The following is a 24,445-nucleotide window of genomic DNA, read 5'->3' on the forward strand; positions in this document are numbered from 1 at the left end:
AGGCGTGGCCCCACTCCTGCCCCGCCTCTCCTACAAAGCGATTGGTTGCGGAAGGGACTACAAACCGGTGCATCATGGGAGTGCCCCAGACCGCAGAGGTGCATGATGTGCGGGCTTTAGCTGGGCGTGAGCGTGAGGAACAGTGTTGACCCTGAACTACAACGCAGAGCATCTCGGGAGGCCTGCTCGAAGATCTGTTGGAAGCGACAGGACTCGGTGAGAGAACGGCGGTGCCAAACGGGCGGCGGGGATGCTTAGACCAGGGCGGGGAGGCGGGCCCGTCGGGGTCGGCCCCGCCCCGCCTCCCCAGAGCCTCCGCCGGCCTTGGCGTGCTCTCCCGCAGGATGGGGCGAGTGGCCGCACCTGTCCACCGGATGCTGAGCGCCCATCCTTCCCCCCGAGCCCACCCATGCCCGGCTACGAGCTGCCCGAGGGCACGTGCGTGGACATGTGTCCGGCCGCTGAGCGCGCCCAGCGCGAAAAGGAGCGCCGCCTGCACCGCTTCGAGGTGGCGCCGGGGTGTCGCGGGCCCAGGCCCCGAGCCGACCCGCAGCGCGCAGTGAAGGAGTACAGCCGGCCGGCCGCCGGGAAGATCCGGCCCCCACCGAGTCAGCTGCGTCCGCCGTCCGTGCTGCTGGCCACCGTGCGCTACCTGGCCAGCGAGGTGGTGGAGCGCACCGACGCGTCCCGCGCGGAGGTAGCCAGCTTCGTGGCGGACCGGTTGCGCGCCGTGCGGCTGGACCTGGCTCTGCAGGGCGCGGGCGACGTCGAGGCGGCGTTGGTGTTGGAAGCGGCGCTGGCAGTGCTGCTGGCAGTGGTGGCGCGGCTCGGACCCAGCACAGCGCACGGGCCAGTGGACCCGATGTTGCTGCAGGCCCAGGTGCAGGAGGGCTTTGGTTCTCTGCGGCGCTGCTATGCGCTGGGCGCCGGGCCCCACCCCCGCCAGGCCACCTTCCAGGGCCTCTTTCTGCTCTATAACCTAGGTGAGTCGGGATCCCCGCGATAGAACAAGGGGCAGGCGGCCCTCTGTGAGGACAGTGGAGGCCGGGAAAGGAAGGAGAAGCTTTAAAACCTCACCAGTAGCTCCCTCTCCATCCCTGCCTCCTAAATGTGTATCTCAGCCAATGCACAAGATGCACCGAGCCCCTACTTGGACCTTCTGGCCTGTCTCTTCCCATTTTTGGGTCTCAGTTTTCTCGTTACAAAAGTGGAGGGGATGGGGTTAGAATGGGACAGTTGACCTAGATAGTGGTTTTCAAACTTTTTTTTAAACCTCCAGTTCAGTCAGTGTTACAAAGCAGCCAAGAACACATATGCTAACAAACGTATCTGAAACAAAAGGTTCAAGACTAGATCTTTTCTATGGATGGATGGTGCATTTTAATAAATTCTATTTAATTGTAATAAAATGCTGTTGACTTCACAACCCACTAATGGGTCAGAAGCCTCAGTTTACAAAAAGTGACCCAAGTTTCCAGTGTCGTGATTCTCCTTGGAAGAGGAGCAGAGGCAAAATTTGAAAAAATAATTGCCTCACCAGGCGGACAGAGGAAGGTGTGGCAGAAGCAACTGCCAAACCTTGGGGCAGCTAGGGCAGTGGAGAAAGGACTGGGTTGGAAGTCAGAAAACTCAGATTTGGTTGGGTCAAGTTCTACTACATACAAACTCTAAGGCAGTCTGAGGCAAGTCATTAAATTATCCGGGCCTGTTTCCTTCCTCTGTAGACACTGCCTCACTTTATTATGAGGACCCAGACTATTTGAAGGGGTTCTGGAACCTCTGGCAACAAATTCTGATATGGCTTAGGAAGGGGCCAAAGGGGAAAGGGGGAGGGAGGGTGGGCTTGGCCTGGGGGAGGGGCGGGGCCAGACTGGGAGGTGGGGGTGGGGTGGGGAGTGAGGTAGGGTGATGAGCTCCGTGGAGGGCCCGAGGACGTGGCATGGCTGAAGACCCGAGCAGGTGGGAGGGGAGATAGGGGGAGACCTAAGGGGATGGCACGGAAGGTGGGCCTGCTCCAGAAGGAATCAGCGTCCTCATTCAGGCTTCCCGCCCTCACAGGCTCGGTGGAGGCCCTTCACGAGATTCTGCAGCTGCCCACTGCCCTGCGTTCCTGCCCGGCCCTGCGCACTGCCCTGGCAGTCGACTCTGCCTTCCGCGAAGGCAACGCTGCACGCCTGTTTCGCCTGCTCCGGACCCTGCCCTACCTGCAGAGCTGCGCCGTGCAGTGCCATGTGGGCCGTGCCCGCCGGGGAGCCCTGGCCCGCCTCGCTCGTGCCCTGAGCACCCCCAAAGGCCAGACCTTGCCTCTGGGCTTCATGGTCCACCTGCTGGCCCTGGATGGGCCCAAGGAGGCACGGGACCTGTGCCAGGCCCATGGACTGCCCTTAGATGGACAGGAGAGAGTTGTGTTCCTGAGGGGTCGCTACACTGAGGAGGGGCTGCCACCTGCCGGGACCTGCCAAGTACTGGTGGGGAACAAGCTTGGAGGGCGTACCCTGGAAGAGGTGGTCACGGCAGAGGAGGAAGATGAGGCTGTGGACAGACCCAAGTCTGCGGCATGAGGAGGGCTGTGCAGTCTCCCAGAGCCCCAGGACTGGGGCTGAAGTGCTCAGGTTTCTTTTTTCATGATTCCCACACAGTAAAAGGAACTCGTTGGGCATCCCTAGTGGCGCAGAGGTTAAGAATCCACCTGCCAACGCAGGGGACACTGGTTCGAGCCCTGGTCAGGGAAGATCCCACGTGCTGCGGAACAGCTAATCCCATGCGCCACAACTACTGAGCCTGTGCTCTAGAGCCCGCGAGCCACAACTACTGAGCCTGTGAGCCACAACTACTGAGCCCAAGCGCCACAACTACTGAAGCCCGTGCGCCTAGAGCCCATGCTCTGCAACAAGAGAAGCCACCACAATGAGAAGCCCACGCACCGCCACGAAGAGTAGCCCCCGCTCGCCGCAACTAGAGAAAGCCTGCGCACAGCAACAAAGACCCAACGTGGCCAAAAATAAATAAATAAAATAAGTCTAAAAATAAATAAATAAATGAAAGGAACTTGTCTTGCAGGGACAACAGCTAGGCTCAATTTATTTGGGGAGGGCAGGGAGGAGTTGAGACATGCTAGGGGCGTGGGGGGAGAGGAACCCAAATTGGGCAATGCCCTATCCACCCTGGGCCTCAGTTTCCCCGCTGGTCGCTGAGGAGTAGCTCTGGTGGTCTCTGAGTTGACATCTAAGGTTGGCATTATGCGTCCCATCCTCACCCACCCACCACCAAGAGCAGTTGGCAGTTTTGACATCCCCACCGTCCCTATCTCCTGTTCACCCTCTGCCAACCAAGAGCCAGGAAGAGGGAAAGTTTCATCTGGGGCTTGTCACTCCCTTCAAGTGTCTGCACTGGTGGGGCCCTCAACTGTTGCCTCAGAAGTTTGAGAGGGTCCTGTGGTCGTGCCCTTTCCTAGCATCAGGAGAGATGGGGACACACTCAAAACTGGAGTGGGAGAGGGTTAGGATAAAGGGTGGGGATGGGAGCTGAAGAATGAGGGCTAGGGTCAGAGGTCAGCCACAGGCCTCAGGGTGGCTGCTGCGCCCTCCAGGGCCACCACCAGGATGCTGAGCTGCCTCTTCACCTCAGCCCAGGCTGCAGAGCCGGGGCCTGTGTTCATGGCCTTGGAGCAGGCATTGGACAGGCCCGGGAACGTGGCTGCAGAGCCGGTGCGGGGTGCCCAGAGCACATGGCTGACAGGAGAAATGGGGGAGGATCAGGACCATTCAGGGGCCAGGAGAGAGGGGAGCTTCAGCCTGGAAGAGCTCCTGTATACGGCTAGGCACAAAAGCCCCTCTCCACTGGGGGTGCGAAGAGATGTAGGTTCTAGTCCCAGGGTGACCTTCACCAATTTGCCTCCCATCCTTTGAGGCTGACTCTCCAACTGTCTCAAGGGACTGGGTTGTGCTCTAAAGGCCAGCAAAACTGACATTTTCCTCCCTCCGGCGGGTGCCCATTACCCGGCCTCATCTCACTGCACCTCCCAAGAGCTTCAGGAGAGGCTCACCTGTAGTAGCGTTCCTCTGGGAAGGCTCGCGAATTCAGGAAAGCCCGTTCCAAGAGCATCAGCTGGTCATTGAGCATCCGCACCTGCAGGGGGCTGGAGGTGACAGGGCCCTCTGGTCACCCTACAGCCAGCAGCCCAGCTGCCAGCCTGCATCCTGCCCTGGATGCCGCCCTCCCAGACACCTGCTTGCAGCCCTTGCTCACTCGGGGGTGCCCTTCTGCAGTGCTGATATGTGTTGGCCCAACACCGTGGCTGCCTCCTCAAACTTCTCCACTGCGGTCACCAGAGGTCCTGTGGGGAACAGCCAGCATCTTAGCCCTGGGGGTGCAGGGCTCCCCATGCCCCAGTGTTGGGGGGCTCCGTACCCAGGCTGATGTTGTGCTGCTCCAACAGGCCACCAAGGTCCTGCTGGGCAGCCTGCAGAAAGCTGCGGAGGGTCTCGCTGTAGTCACTGACATTAAGAGGCAGGAAGAGGCTGTCACTGAGCCGGAGAAGCACACTACCCGCGGTCTGGGCCACGGCCTGATGGCTGCTGAAACCTTGCAGGAAGGGCGACAAGGCCAGGGCTCAGTCTTCAGCCCATCCTCCTCCAGCCTCAGGATGCCCCTTGCCCTCGTCCTCACCAGGGTCCACAAACTTGTCCACGTAATCAAAGGTGTCAAAGGCTGTGTGGTAGGTAGGGTAGATCCGGGCTGAGGTCTTGCTCTGGGGGAACAAGACCCAGAGGTGACAAGCTTGGGGTGGGAAGTGGAAGGAAGTGTACAATGTAGAGACGTTATTTCAATTCAATTGTTACCACATCTGTGAGGAAGGTTCTAGGATTCCTACTTTACAGAGGTGGAAGCAGGCTCAGAGAGGTTAAGTAACCTTCCTGACATCACACAGCTAATAAGTGGCAAAGCTGGGTCAGGTGCCAGTTTCCCGTTTCACATGAAGGAGAAGAACCTGGGGTTTGCAGTCAGACAAGAGGATTCAAATCCCAACTCCACCACTCAAGAGTGGTGTAGCCATGGAGGAGAGAAAGGGCCTTTTGGAGCATCAAACAGGGAGACAGGCTGGGCACTCTGCATCCCTTATCTCATTTTACCCTCAGACCACCCCTGTTTTATACTGTTATTTAGTCTATTCTGAGATAAACATTTTAAGATCTCTGGAATCAGGATGCTTCTTACAGTCAGTGTCATCCTGCAACTAATTGACAGTGCTTTTTTTCCCTCCTGAATAGTGCATATCATAACAGTGCATCTTATACTCAGTTGTATCTTAAATTTGATAAAATAACATAGATGAGGGTGAACATGCTCAAGAGAGGTAAAGAAACTTGGCTGAGGTAGCACAGCTACTGAGTGATGGAGCCGGATGCAGTTTGCACTGGAGCGGCCCGAAGGAGAGGAAGGGGCTGGTGGAGCAAGGAACCGGGCTGGGGGATGGAGGGGTGTCCGCTTACCCGGTCATAGGTGTAGGCGATGTCCATGGAGGAGATGCCCAGGAAGTGAATGAAGGGTGCGTAGTCGCTGCCCGCACCCAGAGTGCCCAGGCTGCGGGAAGGAAGATGGTCAGGCTGCAGGGCGCTGGGCCCGCTCACCAGCCCGGAGTCCCCATCCCGGCCCTGGGCTCACCTGGGGACCAGGCCGTACACCGGGCTGCTACGGTTGGAATATCGGATCCAGTTGTCATAGATGCTGAGACTGCTGGGGCCTGGTGCGCGGATCTGAGCGGAGGAGGATCCAGTCTCGGGGCTGGCACCTCCCCAGGCCCAACGACCAGGCTGGTCCTCCGCTCTGCCCACCCGAGTTTCCAGCCCACGCACAGTCCTGCGTGTCCTACAAGGCCCACCCCGCAGCCTCAGTCCCACCCCCAGCCCCTCTAATAAGTTACCAGCTCCAGCTCCGCCTACCCCGTGTAGCCCCGCCCCGCCCCGCCCGTCCTCCTCCCGGCCCAGCTCCCAGCCCCTCCCATTTCCACCTGTTTGGTTGCAGAGAAGATGACGCTTTGGACCGGGGGCGTCCCCTGCGCCCTCAGGGTGGCATTGGCTGTGAGGGGATCCGAGAAAGACTCTATTCGGGCCCCGCCCTTTCGTTTCCCTCCTCCCCGAGTAAGCCCAGCCGCCCCTCATACCAAACACCGAGATGTCCACGTTGATGTAGGCTACGGCGCGCTCCTGCAGCTTGCTGAAGAGCTCCTGCAGGTGGATGGGACCCCGTCAGCCCCGCGCTGCCCTGCCCCGGAAATCCCCTCGAGCGCCGAGCTGCGGGGCTCGCTCACCTCCGTGAACTCTGTGGAGCCGATGAGCCCAAACTCCTCTGCCCCCCAGCTCGCAAACACGATTGATCTTCGGGGACGCCAGGTGCCTGGGGAGGGGGATAAAGGGCTGGAGGGCAAGATCCCTCGGATCCTGGGGTGGCTTAGGGGGAAGGTTGGGGATGTGGAGGGGAGGGAGGGCTGGAACGGGCGGGGCACAGGCGACTGGAGGTAGGTCCTGGCACCTCCCTGGCCAAGCCTTCCCTGAGGCTCCATCCTCCTTTTACCAGCGCCCCTCCTCTGCTGTGAACCCCCCCCCAACATTGTCGCCAACACCGATCTCCCTCCGTGAGGTGGTCCCTTCTGCCAGAATGCCCTATCCCCCTCTTCTCTCTGGCTATGCTGATTAGAGGTCCCCCAACTCTCTCCTCCATGCATCCTATGCAAAACTCTCCCCTAATCGTCCTCACTTGCTGATGATACACTCACATTCTCCTTAGAGCGTTATCCACATTGAGCCAAGTCCTTACAACACGTCGCGAGGGACAGACTATGACTGTCTCCACTGAGGAAACTGAGCCATAGAGAAGTTTAATGATTTGCCAGGATTACACAGCTGGTAGGCAGCAGAGCCAGCGTTCAAATCCAAGGCCTGGCTCCAGAGTCCAGGGGCTTAACCAACGCCCCACATTGCTTCTCATAGCCTCCCGCAGCCTGGCTTCCATCTCCAGTCTCTGTGCCCTCGCTGCTCTTGCCACAGGCCTCAGCCACCTCCCGGAAGCCTCCGAGGTCCTTGCTTGCCCCCTCACCTCCTTCAGACTCCCCCTCCCCCTCCACGGCACTATGGGCTCCTGGCTGTGCTCCCATCTCTGGATGCAACTCAGTCCCCTTTGATCATTCCTCATCTTTTTGTTTTAAACCAAAAATTTTTAAGTATAGGGACTTCCCTAGTGACCCAGTGGTTAAGACTCCGTGCTCCCAATGCAGGGGGCCTGGGTTCGATACCTGGTCAGGGAACTAGATCCCGCATGCCGCAACTAAAAGATACTGCGTGCCACAACTAAGACCCGGTGCGGCCAAATAAATAAAATTTTTAAAAAAATTTTTTATTTTATTTATTTATTTGTGGCTGTGTTGTGTCTTCGTTGCTGCACATGGGCTTTCTCTAGTTGCGGCAAGCAGGGACCACTCTTCGTTGCAGTGTGCAGGCTTCTCATTGAAGTGACTTCTCTTGCTGCAGAGCACAGGCTCTAGGTGTGTGGGCTTCAGTAGTTGTGGTTCGCGGGCTCTAGAGCGCAGGCTCAATAGTTGTGGCACACGGGCTTAGTTGCTCCGTGGCCTGTGGGATCCTCCCGGACCAGGGGTCCAACCTGTGTCCCCTGCATTGGCAGGCAGATTCTTAACCACTGTGCCACCAAGGAAGCCCTAAAAATTTTTTTTAAGTATAAAATGATACATGCTTGCAATGAAAAATTCCCATTTTTTTCTGCCAAAAATGCATAAGATGAATCTAATCAGACAAACCCAAATTGAGGGACAGCCAACAAATTAAATATCAGAATCATGAAAGAAAGAACAGCTAAGAAACTATTACAAATGACCCATGCAACTACTACATGTGCAACGTGTGATCCTGGATTGGTTCTTGGACCAGAAATTTCTTTTGCTCTAAAAGTTATTGGAACAGGGGCTTCCCTGATGGTGCAGTGGTTAAGAATCCACCTGCTGGGTTTCCCTGGTGGTGCAGTGGTTAAGAATCTGCCTGCCAATGCAGGGGACATGGGTTCGAGCCCTGGTTCGGGAAGATCCCACATGCCGCGGAGCAACTAAGCCCATGCGCCACGACTACTGAGCCTGTGCTCTAGAGCCCGCGAGCCACAACTACTGAGCCCATGCACCACAACTACTGAAGCCCGCACGCGTAGAGTCCGTGCTCTGCAACAAGAGAAGCCACTTCAATGAGAAGCCCGCGCACCGCAACAAAGAGTAGCCCCCACTCACCGCAACTAGAGAAAGCCCGCGCGCGGCAACGAAGACCCAGTGCAGCCAAAAAAGCAAAATAAAATAAATAAAGTACTTTGCCCATTTAAAAACAAATAAAACAAAAGTTTTCAGAACAATTGGCAAAATTGTTAATTTCCTGATTCTGAGCATTGCACTGTGGTTAGGAAAGAAAATGTCCTTATTTTTAGGAAATATACAGCTCTGCCACCTGGTCCAGCTGTTCCTTCCCACATGCTGTGCCCTCCACCTGGATCTCCACCCCTACCGCTCCCAGAACTGCCGCCTCCCTGAGCTCTGGCTTGCACCTGGAAAGCCTGGTAGATATTTTTCCTTATAGCACGTTTCACAGTTGTCATTACAGCATGAACTCTGGTGTTCACTGGGGGACGTCCAGTGCCTAGAACTGACCTGGCACATAGTAGCCATGGGGGACATATGTGTTGAGTTGACAATTGTCCGTCACCCCTGCCTCAACTGGGCTGAGACGCCCTGAGGGCAGAGCCTGGGCACTGCCTCGCTCGAGGCCACATCTGGCCTCGCTTCATTGGAGAGGCCCAGGAAACCCTCAGAAGGTATTGCACAAGTTCCCTGTACCACACTGGGCTACTCGAGCGAGGCCAGGGCTGGTGTGCATGCGTGTCTGCCCCCAGGGCCCTCAAGCTTCGCCCAAGTGGGCACTGGAGAATGAGAGAGAGGAGGGGGGACAGGACGCCCAAAAGCTCAGGGAGGACTGGGCTGGAGGCAACCTCCTAGGGAGAGAGTCCCTGGACCAGGGAAGCAGGATCCGCTCACCCTTCTTCAGCAGAGTCCCCAGGACGCGGGAGAGCTCCAGGAGGACAGCAGTGCCACTGCTGGGGTCCACGGCCCCGTGAACCCAGCTGTCCCGGTGGTTGCCATACAGCACGTAGCGGTCTGGCGGGAGGAGCAGAGTCAGACACCCAAGAGGAGGAGCCAGGGTGGGCAGAGGGGGTGTGGTCAGGGGTGCTCAGAGCAGGACTGGGTCCTGGGGGCGCAGGCAGCAGTGAGGAGGCGCTCACCAGGCTCCACGGCCCCGCGGATGATCCCCAGGACGTTGGAGGAGTTCCGCAGCTCCAGGCGGTTGTAGACACTCACGTTCACCTGGCTGGGGAGCGTAGGGATGTTAGGAGTCTTCCCCTCCACCAATGTAGGAGAAACTGAGGCCCAGAGCAGGAAAGGGACCTGGCAAGGTCACTTGCCCAGAAATACCGGGAGAGACAGCGAGGCTAGAGCCCAGCTCTGCTGATTCCAATTCTCCTTTGTAGTCACTCACTTATTGGATACCTAGTGTATGCCAGTAGCGTACCAGGCTCTGGGCGATGACTGAGACAGACAAGGACCCCACCCTCGTGGGGCCTCCCTCTCCTGAGGAAGTGAACAACTGCAGGCAGTGAAGGGGCTCGGGAGGACACTGACAGGTACCTGGTGGCAGGTGGGGAGGTTAGTGTGGGCCAGGAATGACAGAGCGTGGGGAAGGATGTTCCCATCAGCAGGAACAGCAAGTGCAGAGGCCCTGATGTGGGAAGGAGCTTGGTGTGTTCAAGAGAGGGGGCGGCTGGAGAATGGAGGTCCAAGATGAGGTGGGGGGACCCCACAGGGCCTTGTGGGGCACGCAGCTGTTTCACAGGCTTCCCCAAAGACAAGACAGATATTCTGGAATCAGGGAGGGGTTGGGAGACAGGAGAAAGGGAAAGGCCAGGCCTTGAAGTGAGCAGAGAGGAAACCAGGGGCAAGGAAGCATAACAAGGGAAGAGAAAGGGAGCGTTGGGGGAGGAGGGGGCCCCATCTCACCTGCCTGCTGGGAAGATACCATCAGAACGGAAGCCGGGCCCCAGCTTGTAGTCACAGCTCAGGGCTCCCTGCCAGGCAGCCGGGGCTGAGGTTCCCTGGAGGTTGCTGGGGAGGAGGGGGAGGCCCATCAGAGCAAATATGGGTGCGGGGGTTGAAGTTTGGGGGCCGCTGGAGAGTGGGCAGGAGACCCCAGGGCAAAAGCTCACCAGAGAAGGACTTCTGCATCCTTGAAGCCAATGGGCTGAGTGGGAATTGGGGGAAATCCTGAGGCACTGTCAGAGTCCAGGCGGAAGGAGGAGGGGTTGGCTGGAAGGTAAGGAGTCAGGGGGTCCCCAAAATACTCAAAGTAGGAGCCTCGCTCCACCCCCGAGGGAGGAAGGCCCCAGGAGTGCGGGAAGGTCTCGTTCGGCAAGCTTTTCCCGTCGTTGATATCTGCAGGGTCCGTGTACACCAGCACCCCAGCCACTCCATACTTGGCAGCATTCACAGCCTGCAGAAGGCAGAGGAGACTGTGTTTAGGGGAGGGGCGAGAAGGGGGCACATCTTGTTCCTCTTCCTCCCTCCCGCACTGTGGCAGCCAGGACAGATCTGTCTTCCCACCGGCAAGATGATACTTACACAAGTCATTGGTTGCCGTGCTGCTTGAGACAGCAAAAGACTGTTGAGCCTAGGCAATGGCTCATCAATCAGGTCATTAAATAAACTGAGGTACCCTACAGTGGAGTACTATGCAGCTGTATAAAAGAAGGAGGATGTGCTCCTAAACCCATGTTCATATGAGCCCTGTTCATAGTAGCCAAAAGGTGGAAACAACCCAACTGTCCATCACTGATGAATGGATAAGAAAAACCTAGTATATAATGTGCAAAGGAATATTACTCAGTCTTAAAAAGGAGTGAAGTTCTGATACATCAATGAACTTTGAAAACATTATGCTAAGTGAAATAAGCCAGACACAAAAGGACAAATATCACGTGATTCCTCTTATGTGAGGTACCTAGATGAGGCAAATTCATAGAGACAGAAAGTCAAATAGAGGTTACCAGGGGCTGCAGAGGGAGAATAAGGGAGTTAGTGTTTAATGGGTACAGAGTTTCATTTGGAACCATGAAAGCATTCTGGAAATGGATAGTAGTGATGGTTGCACAATATTGTGAATATCCTTAATGCCATTGCATTGTACATTTTAAAAATGGTTAACCTGGTAAACTGGTAAAATATATGTTATATATATTTTAGGACAGTAAAAACAAAACAGTACATTAAAAAGAAAAAAAATCAAGGACAGAGTTTATGTACCAATTGAGAATGATCTCCAGGATGTATTAAGGTGAAAAAAAGCATAGCTCAGAGCAGTATTGTATGCTACTCTTATATAAAAGGAGAAGTAAGTAAGAATATATCTTCATAGGTTCTTCTTCCCAAAGAAACTCTGGATACATATCCCATAAACAAACAAACAAGCTACCTTTTGGGAGGATGGCATTATGAGAAAACTTTTTCACTCTGTACTTTTTTTTTTTTTAAACTGGAAGTTTCATAATCTGTATAATTCCACCACGCCTGTTCCCCTTTCTTTTCTTCTCTTTTCTTTCCATTTTTTTACCTCCAGCTCTTATCATGGGCACATCTTTTATTTATGTATTTATTTTACTTCTTTTTAAATTGTGATAAAGTACGCATAACATGAAATTTACTATCTTAACCATTTTAAAGCATACAGTTCAGTGGCATTAAGTATATTCCTACTATTGTGCTACCATCACCTCCATTCACCTCCAGAACTCTCTTCATTTTGCAGATTTGAAACTCTGGACCCACTAAAGACTAACTCCCTAGTCCCTGCTCCCACTCTATACCTCTTTATATTTAAAATAAATAAGTAAGTAAACATTTAAAAAAACACAGACATGTAACCCTCAGTCAAAATTTTGTGTTGAAAAGAAGCAAGTTGTTGAGGAGGGGACAGCAGGAGGGATTTAAGTCGAATGTTCAGAAGAACTACTTCACAGGAGGACTTAGACTTCCAGAATATAACAGCTGAAATATTTGCCCAATTCCTTTATTTCCCAAGGCTCAGGGAGGTTAGGGGAGATATCCAAGGTCACACAGCACCTAAGTGTTCTTTGGGCCAATCAATGGGCTAGAGCCTGGCTGGGCAGAGTGCCAAAGCAGGCCACTGGTGGGTGGAAGGAGTCCTTCACCCTCTCCTGCCCCGAGCCCAGGGCTGGCCTACCCCTCAGCCCTGCTCCATCCCCTTCCCCTGCACATCCTCCTGCCCACTGCCAGCCCCCCTCCCCACCCAGCCCCTTGCACTGGGGGCTGCTGCTTACCTTAGCCCTGCGCCCTACACCCCCATAGCGGGTCAGGACGATGCTATCTTGGAGTTTGATGCCCTGATGGTATAGCTCCATGAAGTCTTCTTCCGAGCCCCGGTTGGCATAGACGAGGAGGCCCTGTTCCCCAGAGAAGGTGACCCTTAGAGCCAGGCCCAGGAAAGAAGGGGAAAGGCTGAGTGGCAGGAGGAAGGATTTAGATTCTGTCCCCCAACCTCGCCTAGAGCTTATAAGCTCCCCAAAACAAAGTCACACCTGGTTTGCTCTGTGTCCAGGTACCCTGTATCAGGTCTGGCTTTGAGCAGGGCCCATTAGTGTTTGTTGAATGACTAAGTGATGGGCAAAAGGAGTCGTAGTGGAGTGTGGAAGCAAGTAAATTCTGGGTGGGGCTGAGCCCCAGTTGAGGCGCTTTTCTTCAACTGCCCCTGGGTCAGGATGGGAGCAGCTGGGGTAGGAGCCAGCGGGAGCTGGGCCATGGCAGTGGGGAGGGGGTGTCCCAGGCCCACCTGCGGGGTCCCGGGGGGAGCATAGGCAGCATACGGTGGCACCACATTGGGGTCCCCCTGCTCCCCAGTCAGGTTCTCTTCACTTTGTTGGGAGGAGAAGAGGATGTCCCCAGCAGGACCCACTGTGGAGAGAGGGCAGTGTCCGGGCTGGGCCCGGCAGCTCCCCCGGCCCACAGGCCTCCCCAGGCCAGAGCAGGACCTCACCAACATCCACACGGTTGGGCTGCTCCTGGCTGGGGAAGGACAGCAGCACTTCGTACTCAGAGGTCCCGGCTGAGTCCAGGCCCGACTCCGGGTCCTGCCAGCGCCGCAGTAGCAGCTGCACCAGCGCCTCATCCCGGGGGCTGGTGGCCAGGTGCGGCTCCTTGGAGAGTTCCCTGCAGGGTGGGCAGAGGGAGGGGTGGGCCCAGGGTCAGGGAGGAGCCTCTGGCAAACAGGAGGGGCACACGGGCAGGCCTCTCACCTAAGGTTCTCCCGGATCCTGCTGGCATCGAGCTGTCCCATGACAGCCTCAAGGATCTCCAGGTCCAGGTCCTGGGAGGCTGAGGCACTGGGGGCTGGCAGGTCAGTCCCCTTGGGGATGGCAAAGTGGCCCAGGATGATCCCCAGCCCCAAGAGGGCAGCGGCCCCCAGCACCCCTCCTAGCACCTTCACGCACTGCATCCTGCGGAGTCTTGGCCAGCTGCTGTGGCTCCTTATAGATGGGGTGTCAGGTCCAGTTAACCATTACCTAATAGGTGGCCCTGCCCTTTGGCCACTAGCTGGCAGGGAAAGTAAGGGAGCGTCCTGCAGGAAGGGCCAAGAGCTCTTCACATCCAGCTCGATTTCTGCAACATTCACTTGGAAGAGACCTCCAAGGGGCATCAAATCCATACGTGGACGCTGAGGCTTGGAGAGGGACAAAGTTTCACCCACGGTCTCCCAGTAGGAGAGGCCAAGGTAGGACTAGAACTCAGCGCCTGTCTCCAGAGCGGGGCTGGGCCTGCTGCCCACCATCCCTGCCTCTGTTTCCCTGGTGTCATTCCATCTCCAGCACATCCAGCCCTGGCTACTTGACTGGGTTTTAAGTTCAAATCCCATCCTTTGCTAGATGTAAGTTGTGTGACCTTAGGCAATTCACTTAACTTCTCTGAGCCTGTTTTCTTAGCTGTAAAATGGGATAATAGAACCTATTTCACAAAACTGTGGTGCTGTTTTCATTAAACAAGGCCACATCTGTAAAAATGTCTAGCGTGGTGTTGGGCCCATAGTAGGAACTCAGTACATTTTAGCCACTCCTACCTCATCTGACCCCTTAAAATGCTAAGCCTAGAGCTAAGGGAAGAAGAGGGACTCAGAAGAATTCTCTGTAACTATCCTGCAGGGGTTCCAGTTTATGGGAGGAAGTGGGACTCTTAGAAAAGGAGACTGGGGACTTCCCTGGTGGCGCAGTGGTTAAGAGTCCGCCTGCCAACACAGGGGACACGGGTTCGAGCCCTGGTCCAGGAATGTCCCACATGCCACAGAGCGACTAAGCTTGCGAGCCCCCACTACTGAAGCCCGTGTGCCTGGAGCCCATGCTCCGCAACAAGAGAAGCCACCGCAATGAGAAGCCCGCGCACTGCAACGAAAAGTAGCCGCCACTCGCTGCAACTAGAGAAAGCCCGCGTGCAGCCACAAAGACACAAGGCAGCCAAAAAGTAAATTAAATTTAAAAAAAAAAAAGGAAGACTGTTCTAGAGGACAGAGCCGGAGAAGCACACTTTCTTGACAAGCTGACCTCCATCCCCTGACCCTACCAGGAATCCATCCATCTATTCATCCATCCATCTATTCATTCATCCATCCATTCATTCATCCATCCATTCATTTATTCACTCCTTCACTCATACCTGAAAGCATCTTTCATTTATTCAGCCCTATGCCACATCCACGCCAGGCCCTGGGGAAGCCAAGGTGCCCAGGAACTCATGTCTAGCAGGGGAGTCAGATAGGCTTTGGGTTCAACCATGTGGTAAGCGCCCCTATAGAGGGAGGACCGACATGCTCCCAGTGGAGAGAATGACAAATTCTGTCCAGAAGGGAACACTTGAGGGGAATCTTCCAAGGATGAGAAGGCATTCAGCATGCAGAGAAGGCAAGGGGCAGGCCATCCTTACAGATGGCCTGGCATGTATAAGGGCTGAGAGGGAGAGGGAGCCACCAAGTACTCGGTATAAGCCTCTTTCAGACTTCATAGACAGCCAGGCCGGGCTGGGAAGGTCTCTGGGGCTCAAGTGTGACTCCTTCCACCTGCCATGGCCTATCCTGCCTTGGGATTCTGCCCAGCCAGCCTGCAACCCATTGGAGTTTTTTTGTTTGTTTGTTGTTTAAATATTTATTTATTTATTTATTTGGCTACATTGGGTCCTAGTTGCGGCACATGGGCTTCTCCAGTTGCGGCACGCCGGCTTCTCTCTAGTTGTGGCACGCGGGCTCTCTAGTTGTGGCGCGTGGGCTCCAGAGTGCGCAGGCTCAGTAGTTGCGGCGTGCGGGCTTAGTTGCCCCTCAGAATGTGGGCTCTTAGTTCCCCAACCAGGGATAGAACCCGCATCCTCTGCATTAGAAAGCGGATTCTTAACCACTGGACCACCAGGGACGTCCCCAGGCTGCAAACCATTGTTTGGCCCAAAGATGCCTGGAAATCTGGGGGAGCTGGGCGTGGTAGACTTTGTGTGTGCATGTGTGTGTGTGTGTGTGTGTGTGTGTGTGTATGTGTGTGTGTGTGATTTCACAGCACCCTCTCAGAGCAGCCCCCTTCCTACTGCTTGCAGCCCCATTCACCTGCACCACCGTACCCACGTCCCCTTGTGCTGGTTGGGAGGGTTAGCATGTTAGCGTGGCAGGACTAGGGGTAGGGTATAGTGTGATCAGGGACTTCAGGAAGGTGCACCAGAAAGCCACAGTCCTTGCAGAGCTGATTATCAGCACCCAGGGTATAATCTTATCAGAAGGCCATCAGTGTGGGGAGCACACACATTCCTTACGAGGGCACAGGAGGACATCCACCACCAGGCAGCCAGCCAGACACCAAGCTCAGCTGATAAGCTGAGGAACAGACATGGTGATGACACCATGAGGCAGCAGCTCCATGGTCCTGCCCCACCCTCTCCTGGAAGGAACATGTGAAGCCACAGACATGACATCTGGACAAGAGCGTGTGACATCTGAGTGGGTGACACAGAACTCCGGCTCAGGCTGTTGGAATCAGCTGATGTCTGTGCTGCTGTAGGCACCAGACAATAACTCGATCAATCTTTTGTCCCCTTCTTGGCTGGGAAGATCGTACGGCCCCTCCCTGAACATTTGGGACTGTGAGTGTTGATGGAAATCCCTTCAGGGAGCTAACGCGTTTGATTTCCTTTTTGTCTTCCCACCTCGCTCCCTCCATCACTCGGACTTGGAGAGTTCTTCCACCCCTCCAGACAGCCGGTCCTTTGGTGCTAGCTCCTTTCCACTCTCCCTCACCTCCCACGTGTGCTTTCCTCCCTCCTCGCCCAGCCTGAGTCCCTTGCAAACCCTCTCCACCCCCTTGATCCTCTCTGTTTTGGTCGCATTCACTGCAAAACCCCCGACCTGGTTACATCTGCCCCTCCACCTACTCTGCACCTGCACCCTTGACCCGGAATATGCCTGTGGAGTCAGATGACCTCACTCATCTCGCTTTAAGTTTACGATCCTAGACCTCGAACAGGCCCTCAGTACTGCCCGACAGTCCTGCCATCCTTCCCCGGTCCACGCTCCCTCCCGCACTTCTAGATGGTGGTTGCACATCCCCTCCTCTCTTCTCAAGCCTCCAACACATTCTCCTCCACCCTCACGCTCCGCTGATGACCGTGCTTCCTACTTCACTGAGAAAATCAGAGGGAACGTCACCGTGATGTGTGATCCACACGCCTGTCCGAGGCAGCCTCTCCCCTGTGCAGAGCCCACACCCTCGCTGCTCAAGGATGTGGCCCCACAAGCCTCCCTGCCTTGAGTGGATCACTTCCATCCACCTAAAGCACCTGTTTATGGTGTTTAATACCATCTTTTAAAAAAATCTCTCAATTCCACTCGCTCCTCTAGGAACCGTCCCATTTTTCTGTCCCCTTTTATGATAAAACTCCTCGGAAGAGTGGACCATGCTGGTCTCCAGATCCTCTCGTCCTGTTCTTTTTTTTTTTTTTTTTTAAATTTATTTATTAATTTATTTATTTTTGGCTGCGTTGGGTCTTCATTGCTGCGCGCGGGCTTTCTCTCGTCGCGGCGAGCGCGGGCTACTCTTCGTTGCGGTGCGCGGGCTTCTCACTGCGGTGGCTTCTCTTGTTGCGGAGCACGGGCTCTAGGCGCACGGGCTTCAGTAGTTGTGGCTCGCGGGCTCTAGAGCGCAGGCTCAGTAGTCGTGACGCACGGGCTTAGTTGCTCCGCGGCGTGTGCGATCTTCCCGGACCAGGGCTCGAACCTGTGTCCCCTGCGTTGGCAGGCGGATTCTTAACCGCTGTGCCACCGGGGAAGCCCTCCCGTTCTTTCTTGAGGCTGCTCCATTCAGGCTTTACTAAAATTACTCTTGAAAACGTCCACTTTGCTCCATGTTGCTGGATCCAGTGGTCAGTTCTGTCCTCTCTTCTTACTTGATCCGGCAGCAGCGCTGGTCACAGCTGATCAAGCGTCCTTGGATCGCTTCTCTAGCTACACCCATTTCCCAAGCGATCTCCTGACTGTAAATTCCACTGTGGCCCCTCCCTCAGGTCCTCCATATCTCTGCTCAAATGTCACTTCTGCACGAGTGCCACTTTCTCTAAATTGTGTTCCTTCACCTCCCTCCGGCTTCCTCTCCGTCTCCCGCTTCATTTTTCTCCATTGCATCTATCACTATCTGCCATTAATTATTCCTTATCTCCCCTCCTAGAATGTAAGTTCTACTGGGGCCTGGATCTTTGTTTTATTCATCGCTGAATCTCCAGAGCCAAGAGCAGTGCCTGGCACGTAGGAGGCACTCAACAAGTACATGTAGAATGGATGAAAAACTGACCCAAACGAGCTCAGTTCCTCCACCCTGGGCATTCGTACAGCTGTCTGATATTTAAGGAGTGTCCAGGGCAACCACAAGGGATACAAAAGGTGGGCACAGAACTCCTGGGAAACAGACCGCATCAGAACAAGCCTCAACGGGATTGCTGAGCCAGCCATGGGTGGGAGCCTGCATAGCACAGGGGCTGTGGGATTTAACAGACCTCTAGGGCAGGATCTTTCTGAAGGATGATTCCCCGGGACGGAGGGTGACGCTGCCAGGCTGCAGGACAGGGGCCACCTTCTCGGGCAGGAATAGCTGGACCTTTAGGCTGGGCAGGAGTGGGGAGCCTGCTGGGAGCCTCTAGAGGTACCCCAACCCACTTCCACTGGGCCTCCGAAGCCAGTCGGAGGTTTGGGTAGATCCACTGGAGGTTGGCTTCAGAAGAGAGATGGGACCATGCGGACACAAGAGGCTGATTTGCCAACCTGGCCCCAGCACCTTGATGGCATAGAGGCTGGAAGATCTGGCACAGCTTGTGACGGACACAGTAGCCAGCTTTGACTAGTAGTTCTGGGGGAAATTTGTGTCTGAGTAACGCCCTGAGGCCCACACAGCTTTGCCTTGGGACTTCCCCTTGAGAAGGGCTTCCTGACTGGGCTGCAGAATTGCAGGGACGTGGCATCAACAAGAGTGGTTGTAGGGACTGAGCTCAGGGCAATGCTGGGGCCCTGGGCTGCTGGGCTGTGGCCAGGATGCATTTGGGACATCTGTTAGCACTTCTGTGGTTTAGACGTAACTGGGGAGGGGGCTCTGTAACCGTCTCCATTTCCTGCAGCCAAGCAGCATGGATGTCGCCACATGTGCCTGCTTTTCCAGGCTGAGATGCTGGAGGCTTTCAGAAAAAACTCTTTTTTTAAAAAAAATAAATCGTGGATTATTTATACAGCAATAAAAGAACAAACTACATTTACCTACTCTCACCTGTAGCAACATGGATGAATCTCACAAACGTAAAGATGAGCAAATGAAGCCCGACACAAAAGATAATATATTGTAGAACTCCATTTATATGAAGATTCAACTCATATGAATTTATATGAAGTATATTAGTTATAGACTGTTGGAGGAGGTCATTGAGAGGACGTGACCGCCAGTTGACCCGTGAGCTGGACCGGGGCAATTGGGGGCTCCTCGCCCCTCCCCTGTCTTCAGAATGTCCGCTCTGCCCCACAGTTGCCACACTAGGAGCTGTTTTAAGGACGCAGCCTTGAGAGAGTAAGGTGGTGTTGAGACCATCTGGACTGAATACCTGACCAAACCCAGTTAAAGCCTCTATATAAATTTTCAGGGTTCTGGCAGGCGGATGCAGGGATCTACTCATCTTTTGGAGCCCAAGACAAGCCTTGTATGTAAGTTCCTTTGCTTATCAAAACTGCCACCTATCTTGCCGAGGGTTGGGGGGGGGGGCAGGTGGAGAAGGGATGGATTGGGAGTATGGGATTAGCAGATGCAAATTATTATTATATATAGAATGGATAAACAACAAGGTCCTACTCTATAGCACAGGAACTATATTCAATATCCTGTGATAAAACCAGCCTAAGGCAGACACTCCCCACTGTCCAGGTTATAACCTGGTGCCAGCAGAGACTTCACAGGGAAGACAGAGCTGTTTCAATTATGTATGTCTTCTGTGGAGGGGATTACTGAGACAGGGAAGAAAAGTGCAAGAATTGGTCGCTGGTGCTACATGGTGGCAGCTTTGACATTTCTCTGGCTTCTACTTTATTTTTTAAATATTTACGATTCTCACCTGCCCTAATCCAATATTTATAAAATAGGCAGTCTAGAGAAAAAAAAAAAAAAAATATATATATATATATATATCTCCTGTAATAAACCATATGGAAAAGAATATGAAAAAGAATATATATATGTATAACTGAATCACTTTGTTGTATAGAAATTAATACAACATTGTAAAACAACTATACTTCAATAAAATAAAAATTTAAAAACCTGCCACCTATCAAATGGGACCATGCTGATGACTGTATCTTGGTGATAGAAGCCCTTAAGTGCTTAAATTGATTTAATCATTTAGCTGTTGGTCCAGCTATCGCCCTCAATCTCAGTATCAGATGATTCCCTTCAGGAGAATAGCAAGATGGCTGTACAGCTGGGTCACTGGTTGGCTAGGCCACTGGTGAAGAACCAATCAGGGAGAGGCCTGGGAGCCCTGGAGCCATCCAGGGGAGGAGGGTAGGGTCTTGGGAGAGGAGGAGAGCTCAGCTCAGCCTAAAGCTGTGACCAACTCAAACCTTCACTAATAAAGTGTGTCATCAGTTTTTGGCCTGGGCAAGGTCCCACGGGTCTGGTGTAAGTCAAACCAGGTCTGACAAGGGGCCACACACCTGGATTTCCATCCTCTTGGCTAGTGTCCCCCCTGTGGTGGGTATAAGGCAGAAAGATGGTCACAGTTCTTTCCATGTCATATTAGAGGATTCTGCCCAGTAAATAATACCACCCTGAGGGTTAATGGGGCTTTGCAAAAAATTGCCCTATAGCATATTGACTGATTTTGTATCTGATTTAGCAATCTTATTTCAGGTTTCCTTCCCTTTTTCCCCCTTGAATATATATATATATATATAAATATGTGTGTGCCACTTTCTTGTATCCTCCTTTAAAGTGGCTTTGTCATCTTGCTGGCTCTGTCATCTCCCTCATTAGGGAGTTAAAAAAAAAATCTAAAGCACATTCCTTGTCTAGTTGTATGGGAATTATTTCTAAGTTTTTGAATAGTCTACCTATACATTCTCTGTGTGTCTCTGTCTCTCTTTCTCTCTCTCTCTCTCTCTCTCTCTCTCTCTCTCGTTACATCAGTAATCAGGGGATGCTTAGAAAGGCTCCCTGGGGCTGGACAGAGTCTGAGGGCAGCAAGGCTGATGGGCGCAAGCCTTGAGGGCCTGTCGGTGGCCAGGGCACAGTGACCACAGCTGGATACTCGGGCCTATGGATGGGGTGGGGGGGGGAATCTATGACCCAGGACAGGGAGAGCCCCATTGGTGAAGGGAAGCAGGTCTCAAGGGAGGCCCCAGGAGGCCCTAGCTGCAGGTGGGAGCGGGAATTCAGATTCCAGAAGCACCTCCAGGCCTGAAGCATGTTGCGTGTTGGGCCCTTGGGAAGCTCTCACTACCCCCTCCCCCATGACTTGACTGACAAGGAGGAAGAGACTTATCCAAGGCCACAGTGTGGAAAGTGGCTCTTCCCACCCCTCCCTAGTCTTCTGCCCTTTGGAGTTAGACCTGGGGCTTCTGTCCTCCCCAGGAGAGGGTGTGGCTCCCTTCCAGTCCCACCCCAGGGCTTATCACAGGGGCATTGATCTTGAGGCTGATAAGAGCCAGACCTGGAGCCTCCTGGGGGCGGGGGCAGCTCAGGGCTGAGGGAGGTGGTGGATGTCAGAGGACCGCCTAGGGCCCAAGCTGGGAGCTGGTGGCCTCCTGCTCCACCTGATACCCAGGGCCCACAGACTGGCAGGGGAGCCATGGATCAGCTGCGGAAACGTTTACTGCTGGGACTTGGAGAGGAGCGGCCAGAATGGTTTCCCAAGGAGATGTCCTATCTCAAGCCTTGGGCCTGGTTAGGGCTGACCATTGGTTTCCATTGTCACGGGCAGGGTCAGGCTGCAGGATGACCAGTTCTGCCTTCTGGGAGCCGGCTTGCTGCAGGCAAGGGGAGCCGGGTGAGCAATGCTGGGCAAATGTGTCCTCTCTCCCCACCCACGAGTGGGTGGAGGCCTGGGTACCTGGAACAGTGCCCCTTCTTGGGCGGCCTGGGCTCCCTCCTGGACGGCCTTCCCTTCCTCCAGGATGGCCTTCTCTCCCTTCAGGATGGCCTTTGCTTCCTCCTTCAGGCTCTCATACAAGGAGTTGGGCTGGAACGGAGGGTTGCGGGGGCCAGAGGTGGGTAGCTGACCCCAGGCAGGACTGCCTGCCACGTGCCCGCGCGGGAGCTGGGCTGGGAGGCAGGGAGGAGGCACAGCAAAGGAAGGGGGTCCCGGGCTGAGGTCTCACCAGGTCTTGCAGCTTCTCCCCCAGCGCCAGGTTGTCTGCCTGGATAGTGCTCAGAGACTCCCGAAGCCTAGGGTTGGAAGCGAGACCCCCGTCAGGCCCCAGACTCTTGTCCTAGGCAATGCTCCACACCCACAAAACACAGCTCTTGCATGAGCTGCGTGATCTGGCACAGCCAGGAGCCCAGGGTTTCACCAGGAGCCCCATCTCACTCTGGCAAAGCTACAGGCAGGGAGGGAATTGTTCTCCCCGTGTGACTTGCAGCAGGGGACTCAGACAAAGACGAATTGTGCTTTTCCTCTTCTTTAGCGAGGGAAAACCAGGCTGCTTCATCGCGTTTGCTAGGCTGCAAATCCTCTAAGGCAGCGTCGGGCTAGCCGCCCACCCCTCTGGGCTGCAGTGGGGGCAGTGGCAGGGCTCTGTGTGGAACTAGCCCTGCCTGAGCGCCCGGGTCAGCTGCGTACGAATAAAAGCGCTGACCACGCAGATCCATGGCTCTGGGAGCCACATGCAGCCCTGGGGAAAGGACCGTCACACTCCCCCCACTCCAAGACCTCTGTCTCCAGGTGGAGATCGGACCCTGGCATTGCCACTGACAGGCAAGCGGCCATGGGACTCTGCAGACCTAAGCTCCAGAGCCAGACATCCAGAGAACAGACCCCCCCACCCCCCTTCTCCACAGACCAAACTACCCCTCAAGTCCTTGGACAATTAAAGATGGTGGTCCTGGGACTTCCCTGGTGGTCCAGTGGTTAAGAACCCACCTGCCAATGCAGGGGACGTGGGTTCGATCCCTGGTCCGGGAAGATCCCACATGCTGTGGAGCAACTAAGCCCGTGCGCCACAACTACTGAGCCTGCGCTCTAGAGCCCACGAGCCACAACTACTGAGCCCATGTGCTGCAACTACTGAAGCCCACGCGCCTAGAGCCTGTGCTCCGCAACGAAGAGTAGCCCCCGCTCGCTGCAACTAGAGAAAGCCCGCGTGCAGCAACGAAGACCCAACACAGCCATAAATAAATAAATAAATTAATTTTAAAAAAAACAACCAATACCTATTAAAACAAAAAAGAGAGATGGCCGTCCCTTATAGGCAGCTTCATAGACTGCCCACTAACCAGGCATGTAGGCACATTGATGGGAAAGACCTGTGGCCCCCACTCCCGTGGGGCAGGTCCTGCTCACATACAAGGACACTGATGCTTGGGAGGGAAGGGACCTATTGGCCAGCAAGGGGGTCACCCAGAGTGGAACAGAGAGAAGGCAAGGGAAGGAAGAGGGCCAAGTGAAGGTGCCAACCCACAGCTGTCAAGCTCCAGGCCCTGACCTCCATCGGGGAAGGCCCTGTCACCCTCCTGTCCCCACCTGCCTCTGCCCGGCTCACCTCATGCAAACATTCTGCAAACAGCTCATTTCCTTGGAGGTCCGCTGGGGGCCCCAGTCTTCCTTATCCAGGAACTGGCACTCCTGGATCTCCAAGTCCCTAGGTGGGTGCATAATGAGGGTTGGACCAGAATCTGGAGGCTGGGGAGAGTGGGGTGGGCAGAGAGGGGAACCAAGCCCGAGGCCCAGGCTTCTTCAGTCCTGTCTGGGCCACACCCCCTGAACCCCGCCCCGGGCTGAGTCCCAGCCCAGGTCTGAATGCTGATGGCGGGGGAGCAGTACACTTTGCCCGCCTCCCCTCCGCAGCCTCACGCACGTTCACACGGCCTCACTCTGCAGGGTCTTTGGTGGGCTCTGTTGTGCTCAGGAGCGTAAACAGGAACGTGACGGTGGCTTCCTGTTGCAGGCCCCGCTTCTGCTCTGAAGAATCTGAAGAAGGTGGCTTTGGCAGAGAGGGTGCCCTGGTGACTGAAGTGGCATGAGGCTGGCAGCCCAAGAACCGGGGTCCTCCCACACCCAACAGCAAGACGGTGGAGTGCAATGGCTGGGTGTTCAGATCTCCATCCAGGCAGGAGAAGAATTTCTCTAGCCCTCCTGCCACCCCTGCCCTCTGCCTTGGGAGGTCCTGTCACCTCTGGGCCCTGCTCCCTGGAGACCTGAGGGTCTTCTGGCTTCTGCTCCCCAGCAGGCTGCGGCAGCGGCTTCTCCTCGGGCTCGGAGTGGGCTCTTTGTCCACCCCCGGGAGACTGAGGGAGACGGAAACTTGGTTGGTGAGCCATGTCCACCATCCCGCTGGCCTCCCCTTTCCAGCCTCCCCTGGTTTTCTTGGGGCGGCCTCCAGCCTCGAGGACCTCCACCACCAGCTCTGTCCAGTAAACCAGATCCTTCAAAGTTTGGGTTGCCAGATTTAGCAAGTAAAAATAGGACACCCGGTGAAATGTGAATTTCAGAATAAATAGTGAGTGAATTTTTTAAGCATAAGTATATCCCAAACATTGCACAGACCATACTTATACTTTAAAAAGTTTGTTTTCC

The 24,445-nt window shown here is 54.8% G+C and overlaps 2 protein-coding genes and 1 long non-coding RNA gene across 4 annotated transcripts; 2 read left to right on the forward strand and 1 right to left on the reverse strand.

Annotated features, from left to right (window-relative positions):
- Positions 1-106: 106 nt before the first annotated feature.
- On the forward strand, positions 107-3,054 carry SAC3D1 (SAC3 domain containing 1). Its single transcript, XM_068555182.1, has 2 exons — positions 107-983; positions 2,059-3,054. Exons 1-2 carry the CDS (start codon positions 251-253, stop codon positions 2,559-2,561), a joined length of 1,236 nt encoding a protein of 411 aa, XP_068411283.1. The 5' UTR covers positions 107-250; the 3' UTR covers positions 2,562-3,054.
- On the reverse strand, positions 3,050-13,604 carry NAALADL1 (N-acetylated alpha-linked acidic dipeptidase like 1). The gene is made up of 18 exons (XM_068555181.1): positions 13,405-13,604; positions 13,146-13,318; positions 12,942-13,063; positions 12,433-12,555; positions 10,306-10,589; positions 10,100-10,204; positions 9,328-9,413; positions 9,083-9,202; positions 6,311-6,396; positions 6,164-6,227; positions 6,011-6,078; positions 5,665-5,756; positions 5,493-5,583; positions 4,669-4,750; positions 4,411-4,584; positions 4,249-4,336; positions 4,046-4,138; positions 3,050-3,731 (listed from the first exon to the last, which is right to left on the reverse strand). Exons 1-18 carry the CDS (start codon positions 13,602-13,604, stop codon positions 3,545-3,547), a joined length of 2,238 nt encoding a protein of 745 aa, XP_068411282.1. The 3' UTR covers positions 3,050-3,544.
- On the forward strand, positions 6,305-24,296 carry LOC137771644 (uncharacterized). 2 transcript variants are annotated; one of them, XR_011075395.1, is made up of 3 exons: positions 6,305-6,392; positions 19,304-19,364; positions 23,817-24,296. It is a non-coding gene; the product is annotated as an uncharacterized lncRNA (long non-coding RNA). The 2 variants fall into 2 exon arrangements; XR_011075394.1 differs by lacking the exon at positions 6,305-6,392 and adding an exon at positions 8,503-8,607.
- Positions 24,297-24,445: the final 149 nt, after the last annotated feature.

This window comes from Eschrichtius robustus, chromosome 11, assembly GCF_028021215.1.
Source record: "Eschrichtius robustus isolate mEscRob2 chromosome 11, mEscRob2.pri, whole genome shotgun sequence".
NCBI classification, from domain to species: Eukaryota; Metazoa; Chordata; class Mammalia; order Artiodactyla; family Eschrichtiidae; genus Eschrichtius; species Eschrichtius robustus.